Raw genomic sequence first — 13,984 nt, 5'->3', positions numbered from 1 at the left:
TGGTACTCACATTAGTTTAGAGAGGAAGCAGATAAGCTGAGGTCCTGGATAGCAGGGCCACAGCCTGGCTAGAGTCAGAAAACAGTCAAAACATCAGCAAAAAGTTGGGGGCAACTATGCAGTCGATGCCACTCTCCTACAGCGGCCTTCTGTACCTCGTTGTGGCTGCCTGTGCCTTCTTATGACTGTTTTTGCTTCCTTATGGCCCGGTGTAACTCATTATGGCTGTCTGTCTGTGCTCCTTGAAGTTATCTGCCTACCTACGGGTCTTTATGCCTTCGCGCTACTCTCTGTACCTCCTTGATGCTTTGTGGCTCTCTGATTTTCCTCTTGGCTCGCTGTACCTCCTTGAGGGTATGTGTCTTGTTGTGGCTCTCTGTACCCCCTTCTAGCTCTGTGTGCCCTCTCATAGCTCTCTCGGCCTCTTTGGGTGGTGTGCCTCCTTCCAGTTCTACATGCTTTTGTACACCGCCTTGTACATCTTTGTGTCTTTTTGTTCCACCCTCTACCTCTCTCTGCCTCACACGCACGGCCCCCAGAGCCTCCTTTCGATTTGTGCCTATTTTAGCCTCATTGTGGGATGGTTCTGCCTCATTATGTCACATTTTGCTAAATGTGTAATCCTTCTACCTCATTAATGATGTGCCTCGTTGAGGATTCCTCCGTAATTATGAGTCTTTCCCTAGAATGGCTGCTAAATCGGTATAGCCTTTTTTGCATCCTTTCGCCCCTCCTTGTTCTAAAGTTTGGACCATATTTCTTGACTCTTTCTCACTCGGCTGGTCCGAAATGTCCTTGTCGCTGTCCTAACAGTTTTATTCTATTCTCTCTTCTTCTTATCTCAGATCTTTTCCTTAAATCTTGCATCTTTCCTGCTCCCTCCTGTGCCCACCAGACTGTATCATTAGTTCGCCTCACTGTTCCCTCCTTCTGGCCCTCTTTACATCACCCCTCATTATAATATCATACCTCCCAGGTGCCCTTCCCACCTCCACCTTCATCTTTCAGCATACATCCCTTTTTGTAGCACTACTTATTGGGATTAGGCACATGCGCTCAATGAGTAGGGCATCAAAGCGCTTTCTTCTCTTTGGCACTCTTTAGCTACGTTGCTCTTTTCTTCTGATTCAGCATTTCCGTTCTACCTCCTGATGATGTTTTCGCCTCCTTTCTTTTTTTTTTTTCAGATTTATATAGCGCAAACTCGACCCGAAGCTATCGAGCGCTTTACATGATCATCAGTTATGTTACACAAGGACACATTCATTCTTTGGTAGAAAGGGGGTGATTAGGTGATTTGCCTGGAATCAGAGGATGTTGAGCAGAGGACGCCAAGACTCGAATCTGGTACCCAGCGCCACAGTCGGCAGTCCTGGCCGTTACGTCACCTTCCTTTTCTGGCCTCTTGTACCTCTTGCTGTGACCGCTGCCTCTTCTATGCCCTGTATGCCTCTCTGAGGATCTGCTTCCCCCGCCGACGCCTCCTCTTCCTCACTAGTGCCCTTATATCCGCCTCTTCCCCCTGCCAGCATGTCCTCTCCCCTCCCTCTCTCTCTCCAGGCCTCTCTTGTCTCCAGACCTCACCTAAATCCTTAATGACTCTCGTCCGTCCCCTATGGACACTGTCATCTCTCTCCCACTCCCAGTCTGCTCGCCCTCTCTGCCAGGCTCCCTCCCTCTGCCCCTCCCCCCTCCCGTGTCCTCAGTGCTGTTCATGCTCGGCTGAGACCTCTGACTCCCGCAGCGAGCGTTTGTTTTAGACACAGCTGTACATATTGAGTGCATCAGTGGCTGCCTTTAAACACTGCAAATCCCCAGGTTTCACCAACACTTTCCTTTTCACCATTTATTTATTTTATTTTTATTTTAAAAGTTTTATATAGCGCTAGCTTAACCCGCAGGTATCAGAGCGCTTTACATACACACTGTAAAAAACAGAGGGAAATAGCATTACATAGTAGGAAGGCAGTAAGGAAGCAACACAGAGATAAAAACAAGCATTGGCATAGCCAATAGGTTTCGCTTTTGGGACCTTATAAGTATTTAGTTCTGCAGCACAATATCCTTGGTGCAACAACATCAACTGTTGCATGGCTAAGCACTTATAAGGTCCCAAATGCGAGACCTATTGGCTATGCCAATGCTTGTCTTGTATGGAGTATTCATTTTCTGTCAACCTGGCAGAGGGCTTAACGTCCACCAGGCATGGGGTACTCGACCGGCCAAATTTAGAAATGACCGCCAAGCTGGTGGTCATTTCAAAAGCATTGGCAGGAACCACCATCAAGGCAGTCCCTGTCAATGTTTTTTTAGCTTGATGCACAGCTCCATCAACATTATGGAGCCGTCCATCAAAGTTATTTATTTTTTTGTCAAAAGGAAATCCTGAAAAAGGGTTTTCTTTTTTAAATTAAAAAAAGTATCCCTTTGTAAAGGGAGTTCTCTCCCATGGCAAGGGGAGCATTGAGTAGTTTTCACTGGCCCTTCCCAAAAGGGTTTTCCTGACGGTTTCAAGCAGTGAAAACTGACTTATGTCCTCCTATCTAAATTTGGTGGGCAGACCATGGTCTGCCCACTCCTAAAGCTGGCGGGTGGACCAATAGCTTGGCGGTAAGGATACTCCATTGCAGTTGCGACAGAGTATCATTACCACCAAAATATAAGTCAACCCCTACATTATTTTGAAAGGATTATAAAGAAAATACAGTGATAATTGTCATGTTACAAAATGATGTTGAGAATTTTACACAAGTTCTTCTGTACCTACCAGTCCTTAGCCCTTGCAGAATATTAAAATGGACAGTACTTTTTCAGAGAAAGATGGCAACCCTCGCATACACACAAAAACACACGTGCATACGTTTACACCCACAACACTTAGCAGTTGTTTATATGAAAGCACCCTCCAAGGCAGTCTGCACTCAGCCAGGGAAATCTGATTTTCCTGAGTTCATGATACATTCTTTGTTCTTTGTATTTCAGGGAGTAATTGATAGACAGAAATCTTTGTGTTGCAGTGTTAGAAAACTACAGTTTAACCTCAACTTTTCTTGCTAACAAGACTGTAATGGTCCAACGTACTAAGCATTTTAGGGTTGGAAATGCTCAGATTCAGTATATGAGACCGTAAAAAAGCTTTTTCATATGTGCTAATCCCATTTTAGAAATCGAAAGAAATATTTTGACTGCTAAAATGGGATCGCAAATTCATACTAATTCTGTACCTGAAAGCAGCATGTTGTAGGCATCCCTTCTGAATACCAAAATGGTATGCTATGTATCATTGTTTTATGACCGAAATCTGGGTGCAAAACATTGAAAAGTTACTGAGAGCTCCAAGGAGGTAGTAACCCATTGACAAAAGGGAAGTGGTCCCCTTGGGACTTCGTTTTCTTTATGAATTAGAAAAAAGTTTGTTGAAGAGGAGACAGTGGTCTTTTTTTAAACACCTCAACTTGTACTTTAGGGAAAATGGGCTGCATTAAAAAAGCTTGCTTTATTTAAAAGCAATCACAGACTTGGTGGTCTACTGACTCCAGCAGGCTACCTTCCCTGTGATGGCCTCCAATTGAAGTGAGTTATAATTTGTGACCTACCTCATTAATATTCATGAGGTACGATTATGACCCACTATGATTCAGGCTTTTAAAAATTGACCTACTATTGCATATGTTGGTTCTTAAAGAATTTTCACTGGTCATAAAAATACTGGTTCCAATTTGCAACCAGTATGTTGCGACCAGATGTTTGTACATCTGGGCCTGAGTGTGCTAGATTCACAGTACATACGAACGCCCCACATATAGGTAGGCACAGGCAAGCTAGAATATTCCAGGGCAGGTCCAGGTTAGAGATGAGCCAGAATTTGAATGTGGCCCAAACAGCTCAGAGCAAGCCCTGCCACTGATCCCTTCACAGTTTAAAATTGTAACTAAATCATGCGGAAAACATTAAAACACATAAGGAACCATCATATGCTACTTGGAACATACAGAAGAAAACTGTCTCAGACTAATTACCAGTGGCTGAGATGAACTTAAGCATTCCATCCAACACCTTGTGCGCAACGTAAATGATTTTATGCAGACATACAATGAGATAGATATACATGGCCAATCACCTCACTACTAAAAGCTGCATCCACTATGCGTCTTCCTACCAAAAAGAAGCCTGAGACTCATTGGCTTTGTGCAAGGGATGTACCTTCACCGACTAGTCCCTCCTTACTACTATGGAGGCCTGACTAGTAATGAAGGGCACCCATGTGGTGAAGAGTGGTAATCCCAGTTGTGAGCACTAGCCAGAGACCGAGGTGCAGTAACAACATGCATAACTAATCAAGAGTCGGGTAGAGCTTTACTCACTTGCACGGCAGAGGACAGTGGCAGTTCAAGTCATCATGGGCAAATTTGAACTCGTACAACTCCACGCAGTTTCCTGTTGGAAAGACAGACATATCTCAGCAGGACTGGCTACCAATCATCTCTTTTTTATTGAGGAATATACAAAATGTACACATTTATAATACAGTAGTGTTAAGAATGCATAATACAATAAAGAAACAATCACACTAATAGAATATGATTCAGCAAGAGTTAATGATTGTTTTGGAATGCTTATTAGAACATTGGAATATTGGGAGTTCTATTGAAAACAATGGAGAGCTCCGGGCTTCTAATGGCCGGTAGAAGCCTGGAGTTCCAACATTTTAATGTTTGTTCACAGCTCTTGCTGTGAACAAAAGGCCTCAAAGAGCCTGAGGGGATTAAAATCCCCTCGGGCTCCGTGAGGCCTTTGTTTTACAAATTAGAACATTCTACCCTCTGGGGCAGAATGTCCTAATAACCTTAGAGCCTGCTGTAGCCCTCGGCTTGTTTATTTAACACTTGAGAGGGCCTTTAATGGCCAGTATAGCTCGCTATGACAGGCTCTAAGGCTATATTATTGTTAGCAGACAGAGGGGCCGATTACGATCCTGGAAAAACCCGGTACAAACCGTGGGTCGGAGCTTTTTCTCCGTCCGACTCGTACCGGGTTGTAAAACTTTACAAACATGCAATTACGATTCGTACGGAAACACCATTTCCGTACGAATCGGAAAAAAGACCAACCGACAGAAAAATACATACAAATGTGATCCGGGACACCGCGGACGTGACGTCCGGACGGAGTTAGGCATGTTTTTACGTACCAACAATTACGATTCGCACCGACTGCAGTCCGGATGGAAAAAATTTTACGGCACCTAAAAAGTGCCGGAAAAGCTAAGTACGCAGCGATGCGAGCTGATTAGGGGGCCCGGTACGCGCCGTACCCCCCCCACCCCCGTATGTACGGAGCGTACCCCCGTACCCCCAAGCCCCCCGTATGTACGGAGCGTACCCCCGTACCCCCCAGCCCCCCGTATGTACGGAGCGTACCCCCCAGCCCCCTGTATGTACGGAGCGTACCCCCGTACCCCCAGCCCCCCGTATGTACGGCGCATACCCCCACCCCCGTATGTACGGTGCGGACCCCCAGCGCTGGGGGTCCGCACCGTACATACGGGGGTGGGGGTACACTCCGTACATACGGGGGGCTGGGCGGTATGCTCCGTACATACGGGGGGCTGGGGGGTACGCTCCGTACATACGGGGGGCTGGGGGGTACGGCGCGCCCATCCGCGGGGGGGCTGGGGGTACGGCGCGCCCATCCGCGGGGGGGCTAGGGGTACGGCGTGCCCATCCGCGGGGGGGCTGGGGGTACGGCGCGCCCATCCGCGGGGGGGCTGGGGGTACGGCGCGAACATACGGGGGGCGGGGGGGGGGGTACGCCGCGTACCGGGCACTTGTTTGGACATCTCCATGGTTGCTATGGGAGTTCGCTCCGGACGGTCTTTTTTCCATACAGTTGTACAATCGGACGGATGGGACGGATCGTACTTGCGCATTTGGACTTCAGTTTTCCCATTTGTACGTAAAAATGTCCGGGGACGTGTCGGAGACTTTTCCCGACCCGAGGACGTGTGGGGGAATTTTCCCAATGCGATTTGTATGGACTTTTTCCCATACGAATCGTACTTGACAGTTTGTACGGCGCTTTTACCATTTGTACGGAAAAAAGTCCAGATTCAATTCGGTTGGGGAAATTTTTTCCAGGATCCTAATCGGCACCATAGTGTACACATGCTTTAATTTTGGACTTCTGCCTCTGCTCTGCAGTGCGAAACTGGAAACCGAATCAGCCTGGCAAAAAGATTTCACACTAGCCCCTGAATTCAGGAGTCCACGGTTACAATGAGCCGAAGTGGGCATGGATGAGTGATGGTAACTCCTACTGCTCTAAAAGAAGCCCCCAGCCCACCAGGAAGAAGCCAGATCGGCAAGTCTAGACCAGATGCTGTGCTGATTGTCCCTTCTGTGGCGTATAATGGACTTAATGGGCATATATGACCTCTATGCTGTTGTGGGCTTTTAATGTCACTATTGTAGCAGAGGAATATGTTGCTTCCTTGTAACTTGAAATCCTGTGCTCTGGGAAGTAGACTGGTAACCACTCTTAAAATCACATGTTGACTAATTGTGAGGCATCGTGTGAGAATTGAAGTATTTTTTCTTTTACTGTATATATCGTGTCCCATTGCGGCCTACATTGCACCCCTCATGAATATTGCAATAAACCATTGCACTGATCGTCAGTGCCACTGCTTACATTTCTGTGCACAACATTTATTGGTAAGAGAGCAACTAAAGCTCGCAGTGTGACGATCAGGTGGGACTCAGTTATGGCGGGTCACTTAAAAATGATCTTGCTGGCTGAAATAATCTAACAGATTCTAACCACTATTTACAAATGCATTAGGTTTGGTCATGTTGGACATTGGCTTTTGGAGAAATGGATGGCTAAGCATATACACTGGTGTACCTGCTACTTATGTTCACTTGCACCAATTGCTCTGTTGTTAGATTGTGAGGCTTTTACTCGGGTGGACTTGAAGTAGAGGAGAGCAAGTGTTTACGCAGCATGTGTCTATTACTCTAGAAAGTAATGGCCATGAATTTTCCACACACTAATACCTCAGTGAGCCCTATGGAAAACAAGATTTGCTGATAGAAGCCATGGCATGCTTTAACTGTCCCAGAAAGCATCAAATCAGTGGTCAACGGACTTGGTTCTTAGGGACAGGAGAAAGCTGGAAACCAGAAGAACCTGCATTGTGCTCATGACCGCAGCCTCAACACAGGCCATCATTGAAATTATGCCAAGGCAGACAAAAGCAAAAACGACAAAGTGATGGATGGAATGCTTGAATCAATCTCAGCCACTGGCAATTGCTCAGAGCGCATCCCAATCCATCGTTTGTTTCCCACCTTGCCACCTCAGTTTGGACCCAACCATATGCATATCAGCCTTGACCCTGCTCCTCATGGGAACAGTCCAGCCCAAACTGCCAGACCAGGTTCTCCCTGAACCAGAACACAAGCAATCTAGGACCGGTTTAGCCCTTGTTAGGGTTCTTCTGCCAGGTGTAGCTTGGCTCCAGAGTCACAGTGAGCTCGGGACCCATGTTTGGGCATACCAGGCGCACTTAGGGTATCAAATGCAAAAACAGCAAGGTGATGAATGGAATCCTTGAATCAATCTCAGCCACTGGCAATCGCTTGGGCCGCACCTCAATCCATTGTTTTTCGCCCACCGTGCCACTCAGTTTGGACCCAGCCATATGCAAATTAGACTTGACCCTGCAACTCATGGGAACAATCCAGGCCAAACTGCCAGGTTCTTCCTGAACTGGAACACAAGCAACCTAGGCACGGTTTCGCCCTTCTTAGGGCTCTTCACCCAGGTATAGCTTGATTCCAGTGGTACAGCAAGCCCAGGACCCATGTCTGGGCATACCTGGCACACCTTGTCCCTCAAATGCAAAAGCAACAATATGATGGCTGGAATGCTTGAATCAATCTCAGCCACTGGTGAGCCCTCGGGTCCCATCCAAATCCATAGTTTTTTGCCCAACATGCCATTTTAGTTGTCGACTCAGCCATATTCAAATCAGCCTTGACTCTGCTCCTCTTGGGAAAAAACCAGTCTGAAATGCCAGGCCAGGTCCTCCTTAAACCAGAACACAAGCAACCTAGGACATGTTTTGCCCGTGTTAGGTCTCTTCAGCCAGGTATAGCTTGCTTCTAGTGGCACAGTGAGCCTGGGACCCACATCTGGTCATACCCGGTGCACTTAGGCTGTCAGATGCAAAAACAACAAGGTGATGGCCGCATCCCAATCCATTGTTTTTTGCCCACTGTGCCACCTCAGTTTTGACTCGAACTGCCAGGCCAGGTTCTCCCTGTACTGGAACACTAGCAACATAGAACCGGTTTAGCCCTTGTTAGGTGGCATGGTGTGCAAAATAACGATGGACTGGGATGCGCCCAGAGTAATTACAGTGGCCAAGAATAATTCGGTCATTCCATCCATCACTTTTTGGGTACTTTAGTATGTCGCCCTAAGTGGGATGGGTATGCCCAGACATGGTTCCCGTGCACACTATGTCAGTTGGAACCAAGCTATACCTGGGTGATGAGCCCATAACAAGGGTGAAAGCATTCTTGGATTGCTTGTGTTCTGGTTCAGGGTGGATCAGCTGGAACAAAGTGTCAGAGAGCCAGTGGACTGACACCCTCAACACCTCCCAACCTGACACCGCAACCACCTAAAACAGCCTGTCAAGAACTTCTCCTCCTAGATGACTGACTGCGCTGACAGAGCCACCCCCGTTGAGCACACCAAACTCAAGAGATCCACCAAACAGGCCAGTTGGTACACCATGGAACTGAGAAACACGAAACGCAACTGCAAGCAACTTGAAAGGAAATGGCGCTCCAGCAGGGAGCCCACAGACTGAGCTACTTTCAAGACTTCCCTCAACCAATACCACCAGCTCCTAAAGAAGACATAAAGGAGTGTCCTAACTGACCACATCAAAGCCAATTCTAACCACAGCAAAGAACTCTTCAACATCACCAGAGAGCTCTCCAACCCCTCCGCCACTGAAAACATCACCCCTTCCTAGGAACTTTGTGACACCCTTGCAGACTTTTTCCACAAGATCTCCACCATTTTAAATAACTTCGAACCCCAACCCACCCCTGTGACCAACTACAGCCTCTTTGCTCCCACAGATACAACCCCATACCACCTACTCACCACCTGGGACCAGCTCACCATGCAGAACACCACAGCCACCACGGACCCTTGTCCCCACCACAGTTACAACCTCGGGAGAAAGAAGATCAGCAATGAGCTCACAGCCATATTCAAAGCATCTATCACCACAGCCACCTTCCCCAAAGATTGGAAACATGCAAAAGTCGAACCACTTCTCAAGAAACCATCTGCAGAACCCAGCGAACTCAAGAACTACTGTCCCATCGCTCTACTTTCTGGCTAAAGTGCTCGAAAAAGTCTTCAATCGCCAACTCACGGAACACATGGAGAACAAAAATCTGCTAGACACCTCCCAATCCATATTCTACATCAACAACAGCACTGAACCCACCCTGATCGCTGCCACCAATGACATCAGAACCCTCCTTGTCCCAGGAGAACAGCGGCTGTGATCCTCCTCGACCTCTCAGCAGCTCTCTACTCCGGTTCCCACCACACCCTTTTCAAGTAGGCTTCATCAGATCCGAATCCAAGGAGATGCCCTTAAATGGATCACCTCCTTCCTCTCTGGAAGAATCCAGAGAATCCGCCTACAACTGTTCACTTCGGAATCCAAGAGCATCATCTGTGGCGTCCCTCAAGGCTCATCCCTAAGCTCCACACTGTCCTACACCTAAATGACCTCGTTGGGCAAAATCATCAGAACCTAAGGATTAAGCATCATATCATATGTAGATGATACCCAGTTTATCCACTTGCTATCAGAAGACCCCTGCACCACAAGGGCCAACTTCCATAGGTGCATGACAAGCGTCGCTGATTGGATGAAAAGCAATTGCCTGAAACTCAACATGGACAAAACGGAAGTGCTTATCTTTGGAAACAACGCTCCCTGTGAAATGACTCCTGGTGGCCTCCTGAACTAGGACCCTCACCCACCCCAACAGATCATGCCTGCAACCTTGACATTATCCTAGACATCAAACTCACCATGAAAAGGAAGATCAATTCAGACATCCACCTGCTTCCTCTCTCGGAAAATCTTCAAATAGCTCCCATTGAAAACTAGATGAACCATCACTCAAGCCCTAGTTATCAGCCGGCTGGATTATGGCAACACACTCTACGTAGGAATCACCACCCACCTCCTGAAGAGACTACAGACTATACCAGAACTCAGCGATCAGATTCTTCTTTGACCTCCCCAAAACAGACCCATATCACATCCCACCTCAAGAAGTTCCACTGGCTACCTATTCAGAACAGATGTCAGTTCAAGATGCTGATCCTCATCTACAAAGCCCTTCACAATCAATGACCAGTGTAAATCAACCACCGCACGAACTTCCACCAACCCTCCAGACACCTAAGCTCAACCTCCCTCTCCCTCGCTCACACCCCCTACATCTGTCAGGATTCAGGCGAAGCGGCGCCTACATTGCGGAATCCCGATCGTAAACTACAACTCCCATGATGCTCTACGAGAGGAGGGAATATAGACTCTGTGAACGCGCGGGCCAGAGCGCGTAATTTTGACGTTGCTCCCGTCCTCGCGTTGTAGAGGAGTTGCGGGCTGGAGCCGGACGCTTTGACCTGGCCTTTGCGGAGAATTGGAGTCTGCTTCTCGGATCGAAGTAGACGGTTCCCGAACAGCGAGTTGCCTCGTGAGTTGGCCGCTGCCTTTCACGGGGCTTTTTGATTCTGTAGGATTTCAGCAGAACGGAATACGGCGAGCGGCTGCCACGTATTACCAAGTAAGGAGAAAGAGTCCCTGTTCTCCGGTTATTTTCTTTGCTTTCATGTCCTTTACACAGCGGAGTACGGCGGTGAGGTGGAACCGCGTACTACCGTGTGTGTCCTGTGACACGTTGGTGGGACTAATCAGGTACTTTGCAGTAGTATATCGGATTAACAATTAATTAAACACTGGGAAGCATAGCGGAGTACAGCGGTGAAGGAACCGCGTACTTCCGTGTATGTTGGGGGAGCTCCTGTCACAAACGGTGTCAGGTATCCAAGACTCACTAAGGATGGGTGCATAATACTTGTGAATAGAACAAGCCACCCCCATAAAGACATTGATCTCTCGAGCAGTGATCCTGGGGGCAAAATTCCTTTATTTCAACACAACAGCTTCAGCGGGATTAGTGTCTGGGGGTACGTATGTGTATGAGTTCCTGTTGCCGCATGATTGAATGGCTCATGGGAAGTCACGCTAATGCTGTTGGTGTCTCTTTGCAGATCTGGGTTTCCTCGACAGACGTTGGGTATACTCCGTAGGATTGTAGACGGCTTTGTCCCTTCCCAGGTACAGCAGACTTTTTTAGCGAGACCGAATGAGAGTAGAAGTTACTTGCATAAGTGAGTACAACTGTTTCCTTTTTTTCTTACAGGTTCTAATTCCCCTGCTGTCCCTTCCCTATCCTTTCCCTCGCCTGATCCCTCGAGCACCCTGTCTTATACCCAGGGGTGTTGGTGATATCAGGAGGTGGACCTTTTTCTACTACCGCTGGATCCTGTGGAGCGTATCCTGACAACATCCGCCAAAGCAAAAGTGGAGGCTCTCCTTCTCCTACCTCGCTGCTAGGTCCTGTAACGACCTCCCCCTTCACCTCCGCACCTCAACCTGTCTTCTGGGATTCAGGAAAGGGCTCAAGACCTGGCTGTTCAGCTGATCCCTCCTGATGCAGTAAGGTCTTCAGCGCCGGGATACCCATGCGGGTGATTAGCCACGCTTAAGAAATGCTGATTGATCGATTGATCTGACTTGGCAGTTTGGGCTGAACTGTTCCCTTTGGAGGAGGGTCGAGACTGATTTGCATATAGCTGGGTCTAAAACTGATGGTGAGATGGTGTGCAAAGTATTGATGGACTGGGATGCGGCCTGGGTAATTACTAGTTGCTGAGATAAATTCAAGCTTTCCATTCATCATTAAGTATACTTCGTAAGGAACACAAGGCCTGTGGCAATCTTAAGGCCAGTCAGGTGGAAGGCGGGTGTCTCTAAAGCTGGTATAGTCTAGTGAGAGGGGGGATCAATAAATTAGTGGGAGCTCTCTGGGAATTCAGGTGTGGCTCCTGTCTGGACTCGACTATCTGCTGGGCTCCAGTCAGCGTCACTGAATGTCCAGTTCTACTAGCAAGTTCCCCTCATTAGTCTGTGGTCTGTCGAGGTTATACTATGTGTTCAAGTGCAAATGCCTTCCAAATTAGCTCCCCCCCATGCAATGTCGGTAGAGGAATGATTATGCGTGCATGCAATTCTGACAGGTTTTTTTTACTTCGTAGCGCAAGACAATGGTTCTTCACTTACCTAGCAAAGATCGAGACTGGCTGTTAGTATGCCCGGAGTTTTTTTCAAGGAAACACTTACACAATGGTTGCCATATCAATGGCACTGAACCATTGGGATGAAACCTAAAAATGACTCCTTAGCTAGAACCAGCTTTAATGGACGCTACTTTATAGATTTGAAGTCATGATTCACGATCATGCCTGAAATCCAATATCTCAGATACAAGAGATGAATGGAAACACTGCTTTAAATGCCGTGTGACCACAGATAAAGCAGAAACTGCACACAATGGAGGCTTAACAACGTGGCAATGTGCCACACTGGAAATTGTTTCTATTGAAATTGATAAGTTTCTGTTGTTGACAGTAAGTTATCTTCCTGAATGGCCCCGGGGAAAGTTATTAATTGTTTAGATCTGGAAATCCAAATATTCCTGGTGGTGGGACATATATTCAGATTATCTGTTCAAAAATGACAGAAATGTCTCCTTCCCATGGGCAGTGCATTCTGGAAGGATGGACTTTTTCTCAAGAGAGCCAAACATATCATAATTGAGAACTGGGCCTGTAGTCCCAAGCAGGGGCTTTTAAGGATCACCCCATGATATTTAGATAGAGTGAGATTTGCTTCAAAATTACACTGAAATACTCTGCCTCAAAGGCCTTTTTAAGAGTGCGGTGACTCCTCAGTTTTGAGATTCGAGTGTATAATGCAGGTTGAACAGAGGTGCTTTGCCAGAGTTAGCGACTGTGTCCGGACCTGTATACAAGCGCATATTGTGAATTACCACACTAGTTGTGAAAGCTTTCTGCTTGTCTGGGTAATGACATTTTTTGTGTAGGTCAGGGTGGAGGTGCTTTGCTAGAGGTCTGAGGATGACTCAGAACCAATTTTCAAGTTTATGAGGCAAAACAGTAGAGATATTTTTGTGATAGTACTCCTGGTTATTATTAGAGCCTGACCAGTACCTGAATTATTTATTTTTACTCTTATCATTCGCATTTGTTAGATGGTTACTACAATCAGATTGTCTTTAATTGCCGGGCATACAAACCTGCACTGGTGATCAGAGCAGGTGAACACTGCAAGTACTCTGTCGATGTCTAGAGGATAGACGTGCATACATACAACTAACAGACTCACATGTCCACCGCTCAAACTAATTTCATATTTCCCTATACTAGTTCCCCACTAATCCTGTTTTGGTTCCAGAGTACTGTGCTACCCGCCAAAAAGTGCATCAAAATCTCATCAGGGGTAGCAAGTGCTATATAAATGCAAACCCTTCCCTCTTCTATCCCTCCACTATACTTTTTTCAATCCAAATAACAAACTCACAAGTCCACCGCTCAAACTAATTTCATATCTCTTATACAAATCACCACAAATCCTCTTTGGGTTCCAGTGTAGCGTGCTACTTGCTGAAAAAGCTATTTGACGCCTCGTCAGGGGTAGTAAATGCTATATAAATGCAATTACAAATTCAATTACTGGAGGGAAGGACTGAGTTTCTTTGAAAGAGCTATTTGGCTATCTCAGTACTTG

At 47.0% G+C, this 13,984-nt stretch overlaps 1 protein-coding gene across 1 annotated transcript in view; it reads right to left on the bottom strand.

The window, feature by feature from the left end:
• The window catches only part of LOC146868554 (epithelial sodium channel subunit gamma-like), a 211,230-nt gene that overhangs the window by 100,732 nt on the left and 96,514 nt on the right, over positions 1-13,984 (bottom strand). Inside the window, exon 7 of the mRNA XM_085611221.1 lies at positions 4,365-4,437. Coding sequence (XP_085467347.1) covers positions 4,365-4,437 — 73 coding nt within the window. The remainder of the gene's footprint in view (positions 1-4,364; positions 4,438-13,984) is intronic.

This window comes from Triturus cristatus, chromosome 1_2 (assembly GCF_964204655.1).
Source record: "Triturus cristatus chromosome 1_2, aTriCri1.1, whole genome shotgun sequence".
NCBI lineage: Eukaryota > Metazoa > Chordata > Amphibia > Caudata > Salamandridae > Triturus > Triturus cristatus.
Note: the sequence above shows the minus strand (reverse complement) of the source record. Positions and strands in the feature narration are given on the sequence as shown.